The sequence below is a fragment of the Ylistrum balloti genome, unplaced genomic scaffold (genome assembly GCF_031769215.1).
Source record: "Ylistrum balloti isolate Yb309-2 unplaced genomic scaffold, AGI_CSIRO_Ybal_v1 Utg370790, whole genome shotgun sequence".
In the NCBI taxonomy this organism is placed as follows: domain Eukaryota; kingdom Metazoa; phylum Mollusca; class Bivalvia; order Pectinida; family Pectinidae; genus Ylistrum; species Ylistrum balloti.
In genome coordinates, this window is record NW_026782461.1 from 1 (window position 1) to 25,395 (window position 25,395).

The 25,395-nt window shown below is 35.6% G+C and overlaps 1 protein-coding gene across 1 annotated transcript in view; it reads left to right on the forward strand.

The window, feature by feature from the left end:
* The first annotated feature begins 5,960 nt into the window (after positions 1 to 5,960).
* The window catches only part of LOC132558457 (Fanconi anemia group D2 protein-like), a 37,590-nt gene continuing 18,155 nt past the window's right edge, over positions 5,961 to 25,395 (forward strand). Inside the window, exons 1-21 of the mRNA XM_060223033.1 lie at positions 5,961 to 6,030; positions 6,353 to 6,478; positions 7,976 to 8,031; positions 8,892 to 8,944; positions 9,111 to 9,158; positions 10,531 to 10,591; positions 11,556 to 11,614; positions 12,368 to 12,455; positions 12,719 to 12,843; positions 13,779 to 13,866; positions 14,577 to 14,681; positions 16,714 to 16,805; positions 17,053 to 17,161; positions 17,829 to 18,002; positions 18,786 to 18,920; positions 19,880 to 20,011; positions 21,089 to 21,196; positions 22,411 to 22,460; positions 23,216 to 23,275; positions 24,088 to 24,268; positions 25,005 to 25,081. Coding sequence (XP_060079016.1) covers positions 5,961 to 6,030; positions 6,353 to 6,478; positions 7,976 to 8,031; positions 8,892 to 8,944; positions 9,111 to 9,158; positions 10,531 to 10,591; positions 11,556 to 11,614; positions 12,368 to 12,455; positions 12,719 to 12,843; positions 13,779 to 13,866; positions 14,577 to 14,681; positions 16,714 to 16,805; positions 17,053 to 17,161; positions 17,829 to 18,002; positions 18,786 to 18,920; positions 19,880 to 20,011; positions 21,089 to 21,196; positions 22,411 to 22,460; positions 23,216 to 23,275; positions 24,088 to 24,268; positions 25,005 to 25,081 — 1,997 coding nt within the window. The remainder of the gene's footprint in view (positions 6,031 to 6,352; positions 6,479 to 7,975; positions 8,032 to 8,891; positions 8,945 to 9,110; positions 9,159 to 10,530; positions 10,592 to 11,555; positions 11,615 to 12,367; positions 12,456 to 12,718; positions 12,844 to 13,778; positions 13,867 to 14,576; positions 14,682 to 16,713; positions 16,806 to 17,052; positions 17,162 to 17,828; positions 18,003 to 18,785; positions 18,921 to 19,879; positions 20,012 to 21,088; positions 21,197 to 22,410; positions 22,461 to 23,215; positions 23,276 to 24,087; positions 24,269 to 25,004; positions 25,082 to 25,395) is intronic.

The following is a 25,395-nucleotide window of genomic DNA, read 5'->3' on the forward strand; positions in this document are numbered from 1 at the left end:
TCCGTGATATAAAGTTTCAATTGAGAAAAAAATTATTATTTTATCGATTGCAATTATATTTTGCTGTGATTCCTTTCAAAAAAAGTTATAATTTATTGCTTTGGCCTTGTAGCCTGGACAGTTTCAGGCAGATCAGACAAAAACCAGCCTAAGCGTCTGACTGAGCGAGATTACACAGGCGGGAAATTCATCTTGTCGAGAATGTCATTCAGCTTAAGGAGCTAAATATTATCTATACGAGGACCCCATTTATCGACTACATTGTCCTGATTTCAATGTTACTTCGACGCGAATATAACATTAGATTTCTGAATACACTGAGAAATCATGTTAGTGTTAGAAACCAATTAAGGTCAATTAACAACTATCAAAAGTTGTATCATACAGACATAAATCAAAGTCTATGTCCTTGGTTAAAACATTTATAATTTTCGGACCTATCGGTGGCGGCCTAGATGTTGCTCGAGTTAACACGTGTGTTAGCTTCCGGTTTACATATGCTTTGTATAGCTCCGAAATATGGGGTTGTTAAAATGACTTAAATGTATCCGAACTTGGATGATTCCATGTACAATTTGATATTATGAATATGATGATGTATTTGTTTCACTTAGAAAAACACTATTTCCTTTGTTTATGGAACCTGTTCACATTCATTTAATCTCCATGATTTTCTCCCCTTCGTTTCACTCTATGATCAGTGCCTCTAGATGTAGTCACGGACCGTACATTGTTTGGTGGCGAATGATTAAGACCCTACTGCTTAATGAATAAAAAAATTGACATTATCGAAATTTGCTTCTAAGCTTTGCTTCAAAGTTGTGCAGCTGTATCCGAGGCCTTATTTTAAAATTGTGTTTTGAATTATATATATACATAAAAAGTCCTGAACAGCCATAATTTCAAAATGAAAGTAGAACTGTCACAATCCGGTTTAATTAATGTTTCCATTTCCGTGAATTGTCTGTGCTTATCATTTGCCTAGTTACAAAGTACAACTGAGTAAACATTCTATTTTTAGACGAAGTTATTATCTGTAAGATGCCTGAAATACAAGTTTTTTTTTTTTTTTTCTCTCTCTCTTTTTTTTTCTCCATTTTTTCTTCATTTTCTGGACTGTTTTTTCTTCTTTCTTCTTTCTTAATGATTGATACAATGACTTCACTCACTGATTAAAATATAGATATATTTCAAATCCGTGCTTGACTTGATAAAAAGATTATAGTAAAAATGTTGCCATATGCTTAAACATAATTTGAACAAAATCATTCATATTTTATATCCTTTTGGCATTTTTTTTAAAATTTCCGTTTCTGTTTCAGAGGTTTCTGTATACTTGTTTGTCTTCATACCTTTTTTTTATCGATTTCCAAATAAAACGAAACGCACACTTTTAAAAAAGATTTTTTTCATTACATGTATAAGGCATATACAACCGTAGTAAACCAGCCGTTAGCTTAAAAGTCTTATATGTTGCTTTAGCGTTTAGAAACACCGATGGCATATTTTGGTGTAATGTGATTCCAGATAGTTTCACTCATGTAAAATCGATTTTCTAGCAAAGTACACTTTACTTTTCAATGAAAATTAATCAGAAGGTATGAAATATATAAACCGGTAAAAATAGAGTTATTTTGTAAGTATAATAATTTCCTACCACGTGCAAACATTCCTATGCCGTATCTAACTGTGGCGTATTCAGACAGCACGGGTCACAGTGAAGTGCCTTCAAACTGTATCTTTAAATATATTCAAAATAAAAGAAGGATATGCTATTAATGTGGTCATAATACACATATGTTCTAGTTTCATATTAATATTTATAAAATTGGCTGAGTTAAATGATCTGAGATCTCAGGACTTTGTACTGGCAGGCACATGTAGTTCGGTTCATGTTCGGAGGTTCAGGTTCATGTTCAAGGTCAATCTACTTCCAAATGCAGCATAGTTTGTTTAATATGCAAGAGAAGTGAATAAGTAATAAAAGTCATATTTACAAGATGGCGGAGAACACAACCGAAGAAATTATAACACATACTGATACATATATAATGATTATCATACTAACAAATTTAATTGAAAACACGGGTACATTAAAGATATAATAATAAAAAAAAAAAAACAACAATGTAATTTCAAACATTTAATAGTGACATTATTTTTGAGGAAGCATAAATTAAGAATTTACCAAATCTTCTCAACGGTTTTATATTTTTACTTACAAATAATTCAGTTTATTTGTATCACTGATTCGAATCTACTCCAAGTCCATGCTTGTATACAGAAGAGCGCTGGTGAAGATATCGACTTAAAATGTAATAGTTTGGATTCTGAGAAAGCGAAGATCATAACTTTAAAGTGTGTCATTTTCCACGTCTCTTCTATAACATAACAAAGATAACATTTGGGTTTTACGTATACATTGGTACCTACCAGTTTCAACACTCAAATTACGTGCTTGTGTCCGTAAGTCAGTAAGACTGTGTTGATATATGTTTTTTTAAACATTGGTAACCAAAGACTTAGTAAGGTAAATCTTCAGTTCAAATCTATCAACAATATGTTTATATAACATACACTTTTTTTTTCAGTAAAACTGTTTCTCATCTCTTTGATAAAAACATCATGTACCCGTTGAGTATATAAAGACAAAATATTTTTCATTAGAAATATACCAAGCATTTTACAACCCTAAACTTATTACCTCCTGTTTAACATGATACATAAAATTCATCTAACAATTAGTTTTGTTTACACTCAGCTCCACAAGTTCATTACAACACGATCTTAAAAAGCAATTATCAATTTAAGCCAATATTATACAACAGCAATCTTACGACCCGTTTGTAAAGGAAAACAACCCAGCTCAGAGTACACCATTCGTAAGAGTTATTCCTGTCTTCTTAATATTAAACACATTTTAAGTAACAATAAATGTACCCTTTCTAACAGACGCGCAGGAATGAATGACTAAATCACATGTACAGTTACACTGGTAAACATGCAATATACATGTACGTATCAAAAGTGACAATTTATTTTTGTAGTTTTACATGAATATTTCCATTTTCCTGTTTAACAGGGAACAATTTTTTCTACCTTCAGCAGTCATGGTAGTTAAAGCAACGACAACTTTACCATTTTAAGACAACAAAATCGATCTACCAATGCAATTCAATGAACACATCATTTAAATCCACAGTTCGTTGGATAGATACGTCTAATTTTCCTAAACTTTGTCCAATTTAACATCTTAAGTTCATGGTACAGAACAAAAAACCCCACACAAACAAACTGGCATGTATTAGAGATCGCTTATGTCTTCCGAAAGCAGGGCGGTGTCATCAGCATCACCCAAATTTCTAATTAACACTATATCAGGCCTATGTAACCGATAAGATTTGTTTGGTAACTACGAGGTGTTATTACAGATTTTGTCATCGTGGGTAGTTTCGTTTTTGTTTGCTACAACAGTTAACGACAACGGAATAGGTCTTTACACGGCCAGAACCCGTACAGGTATGCTATTGCCTAACAAAACCTAATTTATGCTTTATGAGTGTAATTCACAACTATAGCGAAAGACCCAGATTCGCAAGTCTGGAACACGGGCCTGTGAGGGGACTGGCGCTTAGCTACATAACCTTAAGGCTTACATAATATTTTTTATAAGCGAGCTAAATTCCTGTGGTAGGGGGCTTAACTGGTGTTCACGGTTGTTATATTATTTCAGATACAGCCACTTTTTGCTGCCTGTCTACTAACTGATCTGTCATGTCTGTCTTACTGTTGGAGCCGTGACATACATTGTATAATCCAGAGATCGCAGTGGAGACTTATTTATCGAAAGCCTTTGTGTTTGCTCATTGAGCTGTGAAGTTTCCAAAGCTCACTCTTCTCACTGTTGTTATGTAATCTTCATAACCTATGTCTTATTTACTTCTTTTTTTGTGTATGTATTTAGTGTGAACATGGCACTAAGTCGGAAAACGTTGGCAAGTGAACAGCTACATGAAGAAAGCAGTGTGGATTTACAGAAAGTATAGACATTGATAAAGCAAACGGTATATTTAGTGGCAGATACAAGTGGAAAGACGATTTATACCTGTATTGACACCAAAAATGCAGATCACATCTAGCACCTGACTAACAACTAACCACTAACCCTCAGTCTATCGGATGGGACTTAAAATGGTGGCCTTTGTGAAAATGTCCAACTCGCACGATAAAGATCCCATTGTGGCTTTTTTTTTTTAAAAAAGAGCAGGCGTGAACTGGCCCCTGATTAGGGTAAGACTAACAATAGGAATTATTCATTAAGCAATTCTGACTGACTTCAAAATACTGTCAACAATTGAAATTTACTTGCTGTAGGATCCCCTTCCACTCGCTCTCTGTCCTTAACCGGTCCTCATGCTGTGACATGCTTAGTGTTAGATTATATCTACAATTAGGCCAAGAGGTCATCTTCTAAATTATAGTATAAGAACAGGTCAGGTAGTGTAGACAGCCCCTCTCAACCTCATCTCTGTATCCCATTTTTCCCCATTGCTTCCTAGTTTTCCCTTCTACTCATTTTCATATCTTTTCATGTCCGCTGAAAGGCCGAAAGACTGTTATAGTGGACATAAAACCTGTTAAATAGATAAATAAATAAATGGCACCAGTCTGAACAATGGGTCATGATGTTTAAGTTTTTACTAGTTTGTTTGGCCTTTTTTCAACATGGAAGATCACCGAGTTAGTGTTTTATTTTGTTCCTTCACCATTATCCTACTGATTTTCATCTAAATCAAACCTTTATCATGCTTCACTATTACTGAATTATTTCAGAAAAAATTACAAATTTCAGTTTGAATTTGCCAGTATAACTTTGCTATCATAATGTTTCCTGGCATGTCTCTGTGTACTAGGGGTATCCATGTGAACGCATTTGATGCTCAAAATTGACAATACAATGTCTGATTGATTCATGTACATACGCTCACTAGATACCATCATATATTAATAGAATTGATATGTATTACTCACAGGCAATCTGATGTTACCTAAAAATTAATTTTACAAAATGCCTAAAATTCCTTGTTCTACATCCTGCAGGCTATACCCTGGTGTAGGGTTATATGCAGGGAATTAAAATATTCTTTATTCTAAAAACACTAGTTTTGTGCTTTTGTAGAAAATTGGTATGTAGACACAGCAGGGCAAGTTAACTTGAATTTCCCGCTGTAACTTTACAGAGTTATATAGATTTTTGCTTATAGCCCTCTATTTTAAGTCCCAGGTGGGAAAATAGGACCCAATAGGGAAAATACAGTAATACTACTCCGTCTTAAAGAATGATTGGATTTTGGCTAACTTTAGTCTGAAGCATCCATGGGTGAATGTTGATTTACTTTGTATAAATGGTGTTTCTCAACATAGGGACTGGACCCAATAGGTGACTTAATTAAAAGCAATTCAAGGGTTCGCAGAAGGGCAGGCCTCATTATTATTTTCAGCCTTAAAAAATCCTTCTCTTTTAGAGAAAATGTTACATTTAATTATGAAAAAAAATGTTTTTAAGTGAAAATTGAAATATCTAGATGAGTGATGTGCCCCCACATGCATCTTGTTGATTATATACCAACCATTTCCGTTATAGTGTCCCATGCATGTTCACTTTCAATGTGAATAATGCTAGCACTCTTGGCCACTTGAGAGATTTATTTCAAATTTCAAAGTACATCAACCAATATCTATTTCATTTGATTTCTCTATTCTGCTAACACACCTGCTTCTTTTGAAATTTTATTTAAGAATTCTTGAATGAAAGATGAAGCCTAGGATTTTGATAGATCTAGTCTAGGTAGTCTGAAATGTTATCACTACTGGATTGGCATGTAAAAAAGAAAAGGGAAGAAGCATTTATGCTATAGTACTTCTTTTTCTAGATTGGATGTAATACTTGACCAGTGATAATGGCTGGTGACCGATCAAGAACGTCCAGCAAGAGAAAGGGATCTGACCACAGCACTGACCAACAGAAGGGTAAATCTTGTTTGAATTTTTGTTTTATATTTTGATTTTGACTTGTATGAAAGGCTCCTCGAAACACACACTGGCTGGATACTTAAATAAAACTTTACAGAGATATATAAGATGGCCTCTTGGTTTTCTGATTGGCTGTTACATTTATCTAAGTACCAAATTATTAAACCTTCATAAAACAAGTAGGGCTTACATTTTGTTGAGTTTGTCAAAATTACAATATACGAAGAAAAGACTTGCTTACAAATACAGTTTCATTTAATCTAGACGAAACAACAACTGAACGTGAAGTGATTTTATATCATTTGTATTTCATTCCCAGGAGCATTAGCTAAGAAGAGGAAGACTTCTAATGAAGACGAAAACTTTTCCAATGGCTCTGTGTTTTGTCAGCTGCTTGGAAAATGTGGACTTACATTAAAGAACAGCAAAAAGTTCAACACATTAAGTAAGTTAAAAATTTTAACGAAGAGAAGCTGAATAACAACATGCTGTTTAGGTATCCAGAGCAAAGCTCATTGTTCATTGCTGAGTTGTCCAGGGCAAAGCTCATTGTCCTTTACTGAATTGTCCAGGGCAAAGCTCATTGTCAATTGCTGAGTTGTCCAGGGTAAAGCTCATTGTCCTTTACTGAGTTGTCCATGGCAAAGCTCAGTGTCCTTTACTGAGTTGTCCAGAGCAAAGCTCAGTGTCCTTTACTGAGTTGTCCAGACAAAGGTCATTGTCCTTTACTGAATTGTCCAGAGCAAAGCTCATTGTCCTTTACTGAGTTGTCCAGGGCAAAGCTCATTGTCCTTTACTGAGTTGTCTAGGGTAAAGCTCATTGTCCTTTACTGAGTTGTCCAGACAAAGCTCATTGTCCTTTACTGAGTTGTGCAGACAAAGCTCATTGTCCTTTACTGAGTTGTCCAGGGCAAAGCTCATTGTCCTTTACTGAGTTGTGCAGACAAAGCTTATTGTCCTTTACTGAGTTGTCCAGGGTAAAGCTCATTGTCCTTTACTGAGTTGTCCAGAGCAAAGCTCATTGTCTTTTACTGAGTTGCCCACAGCAAAGCTCATTGTCCTTTACTGAGTTGTCCAGAGCAAAGCTCATTGTCCTTTACTGAGTTGTCCAGAGCAAAGCTCATTGTCCTTTACTGAGTTGTGCAGACAAAGCTCATTGTCCTTTACTGAGTTGTCCAGAGCAAAGCTCATTGTCCTTTACTGAGTTGTGCAGACAAAGCTCATTGTCCTTTACTGAGTTGTCCAGAGCAAAGCTCATAGTCCTTTACTGAGTTGTCCAGAGCAAAGCTCATTGTCCTTTACTGAGTTGTCCAAAGCAAAGCTCATTGTCCTTTACTGAGTTGTCCAGAGCAAAGCTCATTGTCCTTTACTGAGTTGTCCAGAGCAAAGCTCATTGTCCTTTACTGAGTTGTCCAGAGCAAAGCTCATTGTCCTTTACTGAGTTGTCCAGAGCAAAGCTCATTGTCCTTTACTGAGTAGTCTTTGTCTCTCGTGCATTGTCCATTAAATGTTTTTCATTGATGTCCTATTGATAACTGTGAAACTAATTCTTTAAAAATTGTAGCAAGGGTTCCATAGACCATGATAAACAACTCTGCAGGGCTCTGAAGGGCTGGACTCAAAGAAGGAAATTTGCCCATGTTTAGAGAAAACTCGGGCCCAATTTACTGTAGAATCAAAATCCCTGCATGGATGAAAATGTCCAAAGATGCTTTGACAAAACTGCCAATTTCATAACCCTAAGTTTAGCTCTATAAACTTTTCAAATGACTAATAGTCATGTTAATATGGTTTGGCTGAGTCCCTGGGGTCAGATGGGTGACCGGTTGGGCTTGTTGGGGAAACAGACGTAAACCTCCATATTTCCTTTTCCTTTGATTGGGATAAAGCTATTTCAGCTAAACAAATTAAAAACTAATTAAAGGGAATATGTTTATTGCAGATGTGGACCAAGCTATATTCCAACGAAACCTGCAGATGGCTCTGAAATGTCCTGAGGTAATGTACTGTAAAGGTTGTTGCTTTCTTTGGGCTAAGTATGAAGTATTAAAAAGCAGGCTATATGTTTTCATATTATTTAACAAATTCCTTTCTCTATAGCTTAGTGAAAATCTTATATTCATAGTTGCATATGCAGTTTCTGATTAAATTTGTACAATCTTATTGTCATTACCTCACTTTAACTGCTCAGTGAATTGGTACAGAAAAGAGCACAAATTCTGTTGATACAGGTACTGTAAATATGTTATCTACAATTGTGAAAATCATAAAATTAGAGCCCTGTAAAGGATAGATATTTTACAATGTTAGAAAGGTTTTCCATTGGGTGATGACCTGTTCTCCCTTCATCTGCAATCCATCTTCACATCTTCTTTTCACACTTCTCCCAATGTAACTCTTTGTAAAGAGGTGTGTGTGTACTGGTTTTGAGATATCTCTTTGTAATTCTCTGTAAAGAGGAGCGTGTGTACTGGTTTTGAGATATCTCATGAATCCTCAACATCTTTGTTTATATATCCTTGGGTATCCTTGTAGAATACTCAATTTTGTATAAAGCTAAGATTTGTCTCCCTTTGGGACAGAGGATTTGGCTTAATATGGGAAAAAGAGATAAGGTTTTAAAACCATTCTTTTCCTGCTTCCATGAAGATGTTTCGAGAAAAACTAATTATAATCATGAATAGAAATATTAACTGTGAAAGTTGAAATGTCTAGGTGAGTGATTCAGGCCCTTTGGGCCACTTCTTGAATATCATTTCCCCATTTCAATACAACCTTCCAAATAGACGTTCAGATGTGTTTTACACCCTTACTGTTTGGATAACAAAATAATTAGAAAATAATTTTTGTCTGAACAGGTTGTGGATGAGTTTGTTGAAGGTTTCCTTGAGTTCATTGAAGACCAGACAAGGTGAGTTAATTAAAACCCTTAAACTACTACAACCATATCTAGATATGGTTACTTCATAAACTTAATCATTTATTCATGTTCTCAATTCCAATTTTCAAACCCTTATGTTTTTCTTAGCCTTTGGAACTTTGTGTTTGATGTTGTTTGTTTTTTCTTTTTTTTTCAGATTTCACTACAGCCTTCTCCCAACCAGTTCAACATCAGACTGTGATCTGTAAGTCAGAGTATGAACAATCAACACTGGTCTCCTTAAACTTTTGTTATTAAATAATGGTATCATGTTTTCTATTTTAATCATCTTTCCCCTTGGATTGTATTCCCCTATCTCACTTACAAATGGCTGAAAGATTCTGATAATCTTACCTACACAAATGGCAGGTAAGCTTATGCTATGGCACAGTGTACATTGTCCATCAGTCTCTCAGTCAATCCACTAGTTTATTCATCAATTATTTCTACAAATCGCTGTTAGTCATGGATGACTGACTGGATTTGACCAAATTTGGTCAGAAGCATCCTTGGAGAAAGTGCTCCAAATGAAAAAAAGAGCAAGATCTTCTTCTCTAAGAATACCTGGACATTCAGTCATGATTTTGGTCTGAACTATCCTTGAGTTAAGGGAAATCAATTTTGTATTAAACAGTTGGTCTTGGCCTGCCAGGGCAAAAGAATGGGGTGCAATAGGAGAAACATTAAGAACCAGTTCTCATAAATCATTCTTCAACTGTAGGAATGTCTGGATTCTTAATATTTTCAGTTTTTGATTGAATTTGGTCTGAAGCTTCCTAAGGTGAAGGGGAATCAATTTTGATCTAGGCTCCCAGGGGCTAGAGAGTTGTGTCCTAAAAATCAATGCCCTTTGTTAAAATTTTGTGTTCAATGTAGTTGTTTTTGGGAAGCACTTGTCAATTTAATTGATATTCTTGTTATAGAAATTTACACCAAGCAGCACCATATTTATCATAACAATGAAATAGTTTGTTGGAGTCTAGTTGTGCATTATCCCATTTATGAACTTATCTGAAAAACAACATGACTGACAGGTGGCCATCTTGGAATCTCTTATTTAGGATAAAATAACACAAATATCTTGTAAAATTAAATTTAATAAAGTAAAAGAAATATAATTTTAAAAAGAGGAATAGCAGAATTTAAATATTGGTGATAAAAAATAATTTGGAAAAAATTGCTTGGATTTAGGATTTACTTTAGGTATATCCATAATGGCTGACCAACAGACAGATAAGGACGTTAGGATCTGATGTCTGAAATTACAGGTCTGTTCTGAATGACGAGCTGAAACTATGTGTCAAGTATACATTTTTTGTGTACTTGTAAAGCTTTATTCATGTTGAACCTGTTGATTAACCTTTAGGCAACTATTAATATTGCAACAGTACACATACAATATGTATTATAAAGTCATTAAGAGAGACCATGTGGAGTGATTATTGCGATGCCACATCACTATCAAGTATCAATATTTAGGCATATATACAATCTCACATATGTTTGAACAATTTGAATTGTAAGTGAAACAAAAATGGAAAGAGTTGAAATTTATCACTTGATTTTGATTATATCAGGGCACGGAACGGAGGACAGGACTGTGTTATACGTCTTATGTTGGGTGTGGACATACTGCAGGTATAGTAAACAGCTGTCATACTACAGGACAATAAGTCATAACACATGGGCATATTATAGGTACACTTCAAAGTCATTACACAGATACAGTACACAGTCATTACACAAGTACAGTACACAGTCATTACACAGGGACAGTACACAGTCATTACACAGGTACAGTACACAGTCATTACACAGGTACAGTACACAAGTACAGTACACTGTCATTACACAGGTACAGTATACAGTCATTACACAGGTACAGTACACAGTCATTACACAGGTACAGTACACAGTCATTACACAGGTACAATACGCAGGTACAGTACACAGTCATTACACAGGTACAATACACAGGTACAGTACACAGTCATTACACAGGTACAGTACACAGTCATTACACAGGTACAGTATACAGTCATTACACAGGTACAGTACACAGTCATTACACAGGTACAGTACACAGTCATTACACAGGTACACAGTCATTACACAGGTACAGTACACAGTCATTACACAGGTACATTACACAGGTACAGTACACAGGTACAGTACACAATCACTATACATTGATGTACTACACTTATAAACCAGTTAACTGACAGAAAGGCAAGGTAATAAGGTCAAAGTCAGCAAGTCCTATTTTTCAGAACAACAGTGGCAGAGAGTGATCATGATTTATATTATATTTCTGCAGTATAGGTTGGTGAAGGCAATCACATCTTTTACTAATGTGTTAAAATTCAACAATTAATGGGTCGGCATCTTTGAATTTGACAAATCAAATTTTTTATTATTTTCCAAAAAGTACTGGGATGATCATTCTTACATTTTGTTTGTTGATTTCCCTTTAAAAGATTAATATCTCTGTCAATACAACAAACAATTATGCAGAAAAAAAGAGAAAAAATTTCCATCATACATAGAACCAATAAAGTTTATAAAATGGTGGATACCTTGACGATCTCTCATTGTCTTGTAGCCAAAGTTGATGAATGCTTTACTGGAGAAGCTTGCAGAGTTCATGGAAGACGAAGATCAGTAAGTACTCGGATGACTTTTAGTTATAGAGTGTTGAAGTACTGTGTATTATCCTGTAGATACTAGGATAAGGGTGAGCATATGGAAATAGGGCCTTGTTTAAAAACAAAAACAAAACATAAAACATTAGCTCACTTGCTGGGAGGAAAAGTAAGCTTATGTTGTGGCTCAGTATCCATCCATCTGCCTATAACTTTTTTCTCTTCAATTGAATTCTTTTCGTTAACTGAAAAGTCCAAGGTAATGATAAATGACCTGTAATGTACTGGGATGAAGGGGAAGTTTGATGTCCAAATGATTGACCGTGTCCACTTGCAGGAGTAAATGTGTTAAAACTTGAATGACTTCTGAATATCCAAAAGTCCTCTGGTACTAATGTTGGTTCTGCTTCATGCTCTAATGAAGAATTACAAAGGTTGTTGAAATAAATGATGTTTAAAAATCTTCAGTTAGCTTTTGATAACTGAAAGGCTCAGGTTGCTGATATTTAACTAGTAGCATGCTATAAGGAATAGCTACTTAGTTCTGAACTCTTTTCATAATGTCATAATTGTTGCTACAGCAACGACTATTGTATGTAAGTTTTTTAGTGAGAGGAGTGTTGAGGCCAAAGGAACTCTTGTTGCAAAAACCCTTATGGAAGTTATTACTTAAAACCATGATTTATAATCAAAAGAGAGGTCAAATGGCTGTTCAAGCTCATAGGCCTCTTGTATACATGGATAAAAAATTGATTTTTTTTTCTTATTTTAGTTCTATATTTGATCATGGAGAGAAAGTGAACATACCTCGCCTGCTGATGTGTCAATTTAGGTGGCTGGATAACATCGTCCATGGCAAGGTTGATAAATTTTTTTCTTAATATCATGTTATTATGTTTTTACATTTGTTTTCTTCAACAAATTTCAAAGGAACAAGTAATATCCATATTATTCACAACATGATTTTTTTTCCTTTTTTCCCCTTTCTTTCCTTTTCCTTTTTGTTTTGTAATTTGCAATAATTTAGAATGAAAGACTGAATTTGAGTAATGAAGTTCTTTCATTATGTTGTACACACCAAATATCTGAGTAAAATCCTATTGTTTTGCCATATTTTATACAGGAGGTGACAGATAAGATGTTGGAAATGATTGGCATCGTGTCCCTTGATATACAAAGGGAAATAATCACCTGCCTTCCTGAAGTTGTGGAAGATTCTGAGCATGGAGAAATAGCTAAAGCCCTAAGGTAAATCTGCCCAAGCCTAACACCCAGAGCATACATGGTAATTATTTGGTATGGAACCAGCAGATAATTCAAGGAGAGATGTTTCAGTAAGAGTTCAAAGTTTGGGCCAGCTCCTGCAAGTTGTTCTTTGACATTACCTAAGAACAACCCAAACATGCTCAATTGTTAAAAAATCAGTTCAGTGTGAGCTTATGCATCACTCTATACCCCAGTTGTCAACACTTGTTTTCAAACTTCTTCTTCATAACCAGAAGGCCAAGGGTACTTTTATTAGAACTGTATTATGCTTGTCTGAAATGCTATTGAGTTATAAGTTTATCAGACCCAATAGTGGAACACAACCGCATCTTTTGTCCATCCACCACTCCGTCTGTCAATCAACTTTTCCTACAAATCGCTACTTGTCATTAACAACTGAGTAGATTTTTACTAAATTTGGTCAGAAGCATCCTTAGGGGAAGGGAAATCAATTCTGTATAAATAGTGGTTCTGTCCCTCTTTGGTCCTGAGGGGCAAGGCCGCAAATGAATTTATCAAATTCTTAAAATCCTTCTGCTTCTGCAATGCTTCTGTAGGACTCATTGGATTTTTGGATTTTGTCAATATTTGGTCCAAAACATTCTTAGATGAAAGGGGTCAGTCTTGTATATAAATGGTGAGTTTCAAGCCAGTGGAATGAGAGAAGCAGGGTCCATTAGGAGAAATAGGGAAAATTCTTGAAACTCATTCTTCTTCTATATTAATTACGTCAATCTCTCCCAATTTGATATGACTATCCTGAGTCAACGGATTTCTAAGAGTGCTTTATATACTCCAATTCACTATAAATGATATTATTTAGTCTTCTCTGAACTGAGGCATTTTCACAAAAAAATGGATTAATGCACAGTAAACTGAAATCTTGATTTCTTTGATATTGTTTTCATCTTATATAGGGAACTTCTGCTGCAGAATAACCAATTGACTGTTCCTGTACTGGATGCTTTGTCTAACCTGACCCTTACTCCAGACCTGTTATCTGAGGTAAGTTATCTGTTCTAACTAGACACTCCAGACCTGTTATCTGAGGTAAGTTATCTGTTTAAACCTGATACTTTAGATATTTTGTTAGAGATAAGTATATTTTCAGATTCAAATGCTCTTGATAGATGGAGGAACATTATGGTATTTTATAGAAGTTGTAGATTAAGGACCCCTGGATCTCAGAAGGTTACTGTATTTTATTGAGGAGCATCAGCATAACTTGTTAGAGTTATCTTTCTTTGTTAACAACTTTTATGACAATCATAGCAATAAAAATGTCATTTTTTATAAAATTGGATAAAATGCATAAAAATGCATGAAGGTCCTATGGCCTCTTGTTTGAGAAGTACTGGATGAATCATTCTCAAATCTCATGCTATTGCCCTTAATTATGCAGTGTCCATAGAACTAGGTTATGTATATATATGAGAATTCTGGATGGATCATTCTCAAATTTGCTGAAAACGAAAGAAGATGAGAAAAGATCCAACTTATATAAAATCTATAAAAATTGTATGTTTATATGTATGATGACAAAGTCCCTCAGAGATGTCTTGTTTACTGATTCTAACATGTAATTGATATACTCATCAATGCAACATGTGATTGAGAGAAAATAAGAAGAAAGAAGTGAAAAGAAAGGGAAAATGTATAAAGAACAAGATAAACATAGTGTAATTACAGCTAAACAAAGTCTTCTGATGTTACAGGTGAGAGGATCACTGCTGCTGACGTTGGCATCAGTAAAGATGGAAGATTTACCAGTCGTTATCAAGTTCCTTTTTGAGTCGGTCAACAATCAGGACACTGTTGAGGTATATAGATACATATAATAGACCCTTAATAATTTAAATACCTTCGTACTCGGCTTAAGTTTTCTGGATCAGATGTTTTCCTGACTGCCTGAACCTCGATCTTAACCTGTCTCTCTCAATTACAATGACGTCATCAGTAAAGTGCTCTGGGTTGTTTTCAGAATGTTAATATCACTTTTACTGTGAATATAAACACATATAAACATCTCTCATCATCTAAACATGTTTTGTTTTTATAAATAATTGTATATGAAAGTTAGAGTTCAGTATTATGAATGATTAGTTAAAATGTCTGTTAGATATCACAGTGATATGGAATTTAAACATACTTGATAACCCATTCTTTCTGAATGTGATATAAATTACATAAAACATATCTATGTGTGTTTGATGCAATTTGATTGCCAAGATATTTCCTTAAGATGACATGGAACGCTTCTTATTTTTAGAATCAAGTGATTCTGCATGACGAGCACGTATCCTATATTTGCATGTAAAAGACTCAGTGATTTGAAAGTAATCAAAATACTGTAGTTTATTTAATGAATATTTTTTGTACTCAGTTTGCTTTCAAATACATCACTGATGACATGGAAATCTGATTAGCTAAAATACTGGGCCAAATGAGCGAACTTATGGCATGTGCCATCCATCTGTCCGTCAACTTTTTGAGGACCGGGCAAATGTATGCCCTTATGCTGCCGTGCCGGGGGCCAAATAGGGGATATAAAAGTACTACTTTAAAATCCTTCTTCTTTTGTAGGAATCCCGAATTTGGTCTAAAGCATCCTTTGGTGAAGAGAAACCGGCTTTGTATTATTGGTAGCCTCAGTCTACTGGGTTGAGAGGAGTGGGACCAAATTTAGGAAATAGAGCAAATGCTTTAAATCCTTCTGAAGGAATGTCTGATTCAATCCAAAGCACCATGTGGTGAAGTGGAATCAATTCTATGTAAACAGTGGGTTTCAGCCCCCTGGGATGGGAAGGGCAAATAGGGAAATAGGGCAGGATTATGCCCAAGGACATTCTTTTATGAGAGGATTTAAAACTTTAATTCAGCTGGTCCGAAGCACTGGTGAGCTTGTATCATACCATGGGTGTCCAGGTTCTGGCATCTTTCCATCTGGGATGGGAAGGGCAGGGCCCAATAGAGGTAACTGAGGAAATTTTGTAACATCCTTGCTTTTCAGGAATGCTGGGATTCTGTCCCAATATGGTGTGAAGCATATTGGGTCTTGGCTCCTAAAAGGAGAAGGGCAGGGCCAAAACATAAAATATCAGGTAGAGCAAGTTCTATGAAGTCCTTCTTCTGTAGAAATGCCTGGATTATGTCCAAATTTCATTTGAAACATTTTTGGAAGTAGAATCAATTTTATATAGAAGATGGGTCTTGGCTTCCTGGGGCTGGAATGGCAGGGACCAATGGGGAAATATGGCAAATTCTTAGTAATCCATTTCCTGTAGGAATGCTAGGAATTTGGCCCAATATTGTCTGAAGCATGTCTAGAGGAAAGGGAATCAATTCAATTTTGTTCTTTTTTAATTTGGCCCAATTTCTTCTGATGCATCCCTGGGTAAAACAAATAAATTTTGTGTTAAAGATTGGTCTGGGGGCAGTAGTGGAATATTCCAATATGGGAAATAGAGCAAACCCTTCAAAACTCTTCCTCTCTAGGAATGCTTGGATTCTGTACCAATTTTGTCTAAAGCATCCTTGAATGAAGGGGAATAATTTCTGTGTAAGAGGTGGATTTCAACCCTCTGGAGCAGGATGGGCAAGGCCCAATGGGTGAAATAGAGCTGATTCTTTAAAATCCATCTTGTTCTGCATGGATGTCAGGATTATGTCCCAATTTAGACTAGGACATTCTTTGATAAGAGGATTTAAATTTTTAATTCAGCTTGTCTGAAGCACTGGTGAGCTTGTATCATACCATGGGTGTCCAGGTTATGGCATCTTTCCATCTGTCATGAACGTCTGATTAAATTTTGACTGAATTTGGTGAGAAACATCTCTTTGTGATATTTTCAGATTGTGAAAGAAATTCGTACCAATCTTGACTTCAACTCCAGTTTCAACCCCAAGATCACTTCCACACCATTTACAGCCAATGGAGGCAAGAGGTATCTATAGATATTAAGTTATTATCAGGATAAAATGCACTCTTTTTTTTTTGCAACTATGATAGGTGCGATTATAAGTTCTGTGTTAAAAGTCATACGTTCCTTCATACATAGATCTTACTATCATATATTTATTGATTTGATACACAGATCCTACTAAAGAAAAAAAAAATTTTTATGTTCTTATTTTCCTGTTACGTTGACTATAGAAAGGACAGTTTTACAAAACATGTTGTGTTGATGACAGGGGATCAGAGTCTGAGATAGAGAGTGCCAGAGGCTCAGAGCTGCTAACCTTGGATGCCATCAAATCAGGAATACACTTCCAGAAAAATGTAGCAGAAGCTTGGATAAAGGTGACAATGTTTTAATAGATACAGAAAGATACAGTGAATTTTACTGGTGGTGATAGGCTTAGCAAATCTTCCATCGGTCACAAGTATAGACCCTGAAATGTTTAACATTCCCCATTATTAGTGGTGATAGGCGTAGAAAATCTTCCATCTGTCATAAGTATAGACCCTGAAATGTTTAACATTCCCCATTACTAGTGGTGATAGGCTTAGAAAATCTTCCATCTGTCATAAGTATAGACCCTGAAATGTTTAACATTCATACATATGCCTTTTAGTTATGTAAGCGTTTCTTTGGTTTGGTTCATTTGCATTTTGATTTTATTTGTTTGCATTTCTGCCTCCCTTTTGACTGTTTGCTTTAATGTTAGTGTACGTTTGCATTGGTTTGCATTTGCATTCACCAGATGTATATGTCTATTTCCATGTAATTTCCATCCTTTTGAGTTTGCAAAGAATTGGAAAATTTGCATTCACCAGATGTATTTCTATTTAGGTTTTCCATGGAAGTAACAAAGAAAAAGAAAAATTGAAGACAGATTATTTCCATAGGTTTTCCATGGAATTAACCAAGGCAACCAGTCTATGCATTCTCCATCACTGTACCAAGATTTTGAATTCTTCATTGTTCAATGAACATAAAACCCCATGAGCATCCTTTTTTTGTCAGGTGATTGATGGGGTAAAACAGCCAGGTGACCACAAAGTGATTGACATTTTTGTTCTTCTCATACTGCACACCACCAATCGTAAGAAGGCTGTAGTGAGTCTTTTCCGTAACAAGATTCGGGCTGGTGGCTTCACTGAGGTGTTGGTAAAGGCAGCATTTAAGGCCCACTCACAGGTAATATGTGAAACATAAGCTTAAATTCAGAACATTTTCTTCAGATTTGTAATGTCAGTTAAATAAAAGTTCTTGTTACACAACCAGTAGAAGATTTGAGTGTGACATCTTGATGACTACACAGTCACCTTCATCAGACAAAGTGTGAAGCGTACTAGCACTGATGTACGTAGTGTAATCAACCAAGTCATTCATCTGTACTAAAATCCTAATGGTGTTGTGAAAATCATGGCAATAAGAACATACCAGTTCCAAGTTAGGCTGAAAGGATGCACAAGAATGAAGATTTATGGGATATTGTTAAGTGTACTGTTATGCAGAAAATGAGATATTATTAGAAATAAAATGCCTTTTCTGGTTAAATATAGCTAAAACATTTAAAATATCATTTGGTTTACATGAAGCAATTTCAGCAAACAAAAACCTTGTGAGCGATACAGGCCCTATTGGGCATTTGTTAGTGTTAGTACAGGCATTGGGACCTTATTTATGGAATTTCCCATCTCTCTCTACTTTCATTGCTTATGTCATAAGGTTGATTTTGTGAACTGCTGGTCATAGAAGAAAAACAAAAGTAGAAGACCTACAATAATATGTAAACATTTTAGGCTTAAAGGGTGACCTAAAAGGATATGTAAATATTTTGCAGTCACAGGAATACATACTATATATTAAATTGTTAATGAAACTAAATACAAATTTCAGGTTGACATAGTTGTAGGATCATTGATATTCTGTTGAATGAATTAACTACTGATTCGTAGAGTTTTCATTATATTTCAGGTAATGCGGGACTACTTTCCGTCCTTCTTGTCACTTGCAGAGATTCTGCTGCGGTCTCCAGAACCTGCAGTCATGTATTTTGCTTGTGTTATGTACAAGCAAGCATTCACAGCATTTGACTCCTTCTTTCAGCAGGTAGGATTTTCACGGTGTTTACTCCACCATAAAGCAAGGGTGTGCCAATTGTTTTCAAAGCAAGTGAAAATCCATTTACCATTAGAATAATTTCTACTTGCCCCATAAAGAATACAGTATTCATTTGGAATACTTAAGGCATGACTAAGAAATTGTTTATCTTACCTGGTCACCCATGTTAGAAATGGCTACAAATTGGTTTGAATATTTAGCCCACCACAATCAGACAGTGGGCTTTTTCAGAATGCCCTGCATCCATAGTTAATCCTTCTGTCCATTTGTCCATCTGTACTGATTGACCTCTGCTTGTAAATTTTTTTTTAGCTCACCTTCAAAGCATGCAGCATCCATTTTCCCTCTGTCCTCTGTCCTTCTAGCCATGAATGACAGAGCAAGTTTTTGACCAAAAAGAGAAATTTAACAAATACCTCAAGATCCTTCTTCCTTTATAGCAATGATAAGATTTTGATCATATTTGATCTCCAGCATTCTTTGGTTCAGTAGAATAAATTTTGTATAATAATAATAACCAAAAGGAAAAAAAATGTTTTTATTGAGGGTGACATATTTAACACAGTATACATTATTTCGCGAATATTGATCTAGAAATGACTTTACATTTACAAATGATGAGCTGTTAGAGACATGGACTCTGGAAAACTCCTATATCGGCAACCAATAGCTTTATATAAGCCGCCATTTTGCTTATGAGAGTCATGTGACTATATCTGAAATGGGATTCAGTCATGTGATACATGTTGTGTCCATACTTAGTTTTATTTACCAGAGTTCATGCATTCTAGTACATAGACAAAAGAAACGAACATTAACACTCCACCTGCTTTTATGTTTGAAGAGTGAAGTGAGTTGTGTTCAGGGTAAGATGACAGGACTTTAATAGGCCAGACATATTGTGCAATCTAGTGAAATAAATTTGTAATGGGTTTGAATGTTTCCAGGAAATTGTAGGAAACCTGGTGACTCACATTGGAATCGGGTTTGAAGGTGAGATCGACTCTTCGCTTGACATTTTGGCTGAACTTGTCGATACACATCTCTCAATGATGGCACCTTTTGCAATATTTGTCAAGGTATGTTTCTTTCCATTCAATTGTAAAAAGAATTTTTTTTCCAATTCATGTTATTTAGATTAATAATTAGCAGAAACTTAACTATTCAGACAAATATCAATTATCGTGAATCACCAAAGTTTGTGGAGGTTGTATAAGATGTGAAAATCATCATGAATTTATTCAAATATCACCAATCTGACATGGCGTTGACATTTATTGTCAACATTTTTCATATTGCAGCTTTCATCACAATTGGTGGGTGTGTTAAGGAAAGGAATTGATAATGTGTTGTTGATTTTAACCCACCATCAACAGAGACTTGGCTATTCAAATCACTTTTACAACTATAGTCCCTGACATGTCATGCCTCCGTCTGTAAACAATCATTGATGTAGCTTTTTCTTGAGAAGCCTTGTATAGATTTTTCTCAGATTTTACATGCAAGTGCCCCTCGGTTTTGCCTGTTTGATTTTGGGATGAACAAAATGGCTGACAGGCTGCGATCCTTAGTTTTTTAAAAAGAAAGATTTTTTTTCTATTTCTTGAGAAGCATCCTATGGATCTTTTTTCAAGTTTTATATGCAGGCTTTCCTTGGTCTTTAATTGTGCCTTTTTGAGTTTTAGACTGAACAAAATTCAAAATGGCTGACAGATGGCCATCTTCCTTTTAGATCAAATTTCTTACAATTAAGAGCAAGAACAAAGGAAATAATTCAAAAGAAGGGAAAAGATTAAACTTTTAAAAAAACAAATTAAGACCAAACAATGGTGGTCACCTCTTATTGTATAAATGTTTGGTTTGCGCCAGTGGGTGGGGCCCCGCATGCGAGCGATACAGGTTATATATGAATGTTGTTTTGTCATTTTATCATTCTATAATGCTTCCTTCCTGGTTTGCACTCATTTAATATTTCAGTAGATTTAGGCATTGAAATGTGAGTTCGTTTGTATTTTCAAAATAGCAAGTGAGGACTTGTTTGCAGTGGCCTGTACGATCCTGGAATAAAACTGAAATATTCTGCATTGTACTATTGTTACCTTGTATTGCTGGGCACTTATTCATGATGACGCTGTTATCTGGATGTCTGTTTACAGGGTGTTCTGGATTACTTAGACAACCTCTCTGTGATACAGATACGCAAACTCTATTCCATGCTGAGTATGTTGGCATTCAGGAATTCTTCAGAAGGGGGACTCATACAGGTAGGAGAAAATATTAATTCTTACAAATGAATTCTGTGACAAAATATCAGATGACATGTATTGTCACTTACAAATGTGATTATGTGTAAGCTTACTGTAAATATGACATGATTGTTCATTGTTATTTATAATAGCAGCTTATATATTTCATAAAATAAATACCATGTTAGCAAGTACACAAGCTCCTGAGTGTATTTCTACAATTTATTATGATCTTCGTCTACATGTTCACCCTTATCAGACTTCATCAGGTAAAATCTACCTCAATTTCTATCCCCTAAAGTATGAAAATTATGGGCACAACATTTCTATAAATAGTTACTATTTGGTAAAACGACTCTGCCATATATGAGATAACTACTGTGTTGATTTACATTCTATAACATTATTTTTATATTGCTGTGTCCATACTGTAATCTGCCTATCCTTATACTAGTAATAGCTTAATCCATCACGGTTGATACAATTGATAAAAAAATTGTTCAAAATGTGCAGAGTTGCTACATATTTTCGTTATTTTTAGGGCTTGGGAATACGGTATAGAACATGTTTTTAGCTCACCTTGTCCGAAAGCTAGAGACAGTACTTTCATAAATTCGCTGTACATATGTAGTTGCAAGCTTTTTTGACAATGGGACTCAAATATCTCATGGACCACTCAACTGAATGAGTGTGGGTAGAAGTATATCTGAAGCATCATTGGGTGAAGGGGACTGAACTTTCTGTAAGTGGTAGGTGTAATGCCTCTTGGGACAAAAGGCAGAGGCCCAATAAAGGAAGTAGAGGTCTGAAGCATCTTTGGGTGAAGGGGACTGAACTTTCTGTAAGTGGTAGGTGTAATGCCTCTTGGGACAAAAGGCAGAGGCCCAATAAAGGAAGTAGAGGTCTGAAGCATCTTTGGGTGAAGAGGAATACATTTTTCTCTGCCCCCCAGGGTCTGAGGGGCGGGGCTAAATATTGATCAAAATTTTTATAAAATTTGATTTTTGTTCTATTCTATTGACCTTTGCCATGGAATGGAAAAGCATGCCATTTTGAAAAGCAGTGATGACAATTTTACGTGATTTCTTGATCCACAGACTATTCTGAGGCCATTTTCTTTGGGATTATGATGTTACATCCCTCTAGAAGTGAACTCTCTAGAGAAAATTTAGGTCTGTTGGCCCCTTGTTATTTCTTCACACTGTGCCTATATAAATGTCTAATTATTTCAGGATGACCTTCATATTTTGATCAGGAAGCAGCTTTCCAGTAATATTCCAAAGTAAGTATAAAAGAGCATGGTTTCTGTAAATGTGGCAATGTTGTGAGGGATCAAATTCTGTTGATTCTTTGTTCTTTATCAGTATGCATGGACATCTTCCTATTTACACCATGCAACTCAAGGAAATCTGACTGTTTCATCACTAATATTTTGCTGCAAAGGTGATTATGATCAGTCAGTGATAAGTTTATGTGATAGTAACCTATATATGTGTTATCTATGTACAGGTACAAGGGGATGGGAGTGATAGAGGCAATGTGATAGTAACCTATATATGTGTTATCTATGTACAGGTACAAGGGGATGGGAGTGATAGGGGAAATGTGATAGTAACCTATATATGTGTTATCTGTGAACAGATACTAGAGGATGGGAGTGATAGGGGCAATGTGATAGTAACCTATATATGTGTTATCTATGTACAGGTACAAGAGGATGGGAGTGATAGGGGCAATGTGATAGTAACCTATATATGTGTTATTTATGTACAGGTACAAGGGGATGGGAGTGATAGGGGCAATGTGATAGTAACCTATATATGTGTTATCTATGTACAGGTACAAGAGGATGGGAGTGATAGGGGCAATGTGATAGTAACCTATATATGTGTTATCTATGTACAGGTACAAGGGGATGGGAGTGATAGGGGCAATGTGATAGTAACCTATATATGTGTTATCTATGTACAGGTACAAGGGGATGGGAGTGATAGGGGCAATGTGATAGTAACCTATATATGTGTTATCTATGTACAGGTACAAGAGGATGGGAGTGATAGGGGCAATCATGATCATCAGGAGCATCACCTGTAAAAGGTTTGTGTCTTGTCTGATTACCCTGCTTACTCTACAGGAAAAAGTAATTGAACATCAGAATTGGCTGTATGATGTTTGAAAAGCGTTCAGTTCAGGAATTTTAGCCGAAATTATTTTTATCTTTTCATATTTTAGTTTGAAGGGATTCAATAATGTGTGCTGTCATCAGGCTTCTGTCTTAGTAGGTTCAGCTCTATCTACTGTATCCTGCATAAAGAAACAAAAAGTACATGATTAATTGAAGTATAAATACATCCTTGAAAAGCCCTTGAATTCAGTGTTTTGACTTCAAATTTTCCATGAGTTTTGACAGATAATTTAGCAAAATTGTCTTCATCCATGAAACAATTCAGCTTTTAAATGTCTGCAGTTCCATGAGTGTTACTCAGCTTAAACTTACCTGAAATGATCATGAGAAAGTCATGACCAAATCTTTTCTTCAAGTGGCTGCAAATTTCAATATGGCCTCCATATCCCCCATCTTGAAAACTTGAAAAAACACATTTGGAACTTCTTCACATTTCACATTTTTAGCTCTCCTGCACTGAGAAGGGGGAAATGGGCAGAGGAATCATGGGGAAAAAATGCTTCTTTTCTGTAGAAATAATAGGATTTTGTCTAAATTATGTGAAGCACTTTCAGTTGAACGGGGACATAATTTTGTATAAAAATGGATCTTAGCATATAGAGGCAGAAGAGCAAATAGGTAAAGTAAATATGAATTTTTAAAACTATTTTACTTCAGTTTTATTAAAGCAATTTCAGCCAAACCAAAGCAGATGAGCACTAGAGGCCATATGTTGTTATTGCAGAACAAACCCAGCCAGTCTTCAACTTGAGTCTGTGCCTCTGACTGATGATCTCTACAAACAAGTGATCAGTCTCCTACAGTTAGTTAAGACATCAAGCAGCCGCATGCCTGAGGTGGCATCTCTCTTCATGGATGAGCTAGCAGCTATCATTCACGGTGGCCACATTGATTCTAAAATTGAGGTAAAGTAATTTGTTATCAAAAAATAAAGATAGTAAAATAAACATAATTAATGTTATATCTGTTATTGTGACATTCCATTTATCATACCCTCACCTCATTTAGTTCATGTTCATACCATGGCATCACAAAATCATGTTCTACACCTGTTTAAGTTTGGTGTCAACAGGAAAACACTAAAGATTACCCTGTGTATCTCACCTGACCCACATGACTTAATGAGCTGATGGCATGGTGTCTTTCGTCCGTCTGTCTGTCCTTGAATGGTTCTTGTTTTAGCTATTGCATTGGTCTCTGTTTGTACTTGATCCACTTAAGAAATAATCAGGTGGTCAGACGCAGTGATAACACGCTCGCGTATCACCAAGTTGTTGGGGGTGCCAATTGATGAACAGACATCAGAAAGGTCAGGGGTCACTTGCTAGACCAGTTGGGTTTCTCCCAAGCACTCTTGATTCTTCCCACAGTAGATTCCTTGCATGCCTAGGTCTGGGCAAACAAGCGTGATTGCCATGGAAGCATCCTTGTGTGAATGGAAATCATTTTGGTATAAACTTTATAAGCTTTATAATTCCTTATCTTGTTGGTAAAATATAACAATAATAGAGTGAGTGAAAGTTTAAATATTTAGGTGAGTGATATAGGCCTCATGGGCCTTTTGCATGTTATGTGTATAGCTTTAGAAATAAAATGCTGTCATTACACTGTACTTCAATATTGTGTTAAATATCTTTACAGGCATGGATTAGTGACAATGTTATCACAGACTTCCAGGACGATTATGTGGTTGACATTGAGGAAGTACCAGATAAATGGTAAGTAGGTTGGTAACATGAGTGAGAGGGAACCAGTTTGTGTTATATATTAACTCAATTCATTTTGTGGAATTACTCAGGCATATTGGGTACTTGAGCTGTAGTGTGATGGACAAGAAATGATGAATTACAATTTTTAAGTAAAACTTTGACATTTAGGACAGATATCATACAGCAACCTGTGATAATAACAGGCCTTGTCTATAGTATATACAAAACCTAATCTTTGACCTGACATCCATTTATACCTATAGCTGTCTGAATTACAATGCTGACTTCAATTTCCACTGAGTTAAATTCCCAAGGTATAAACT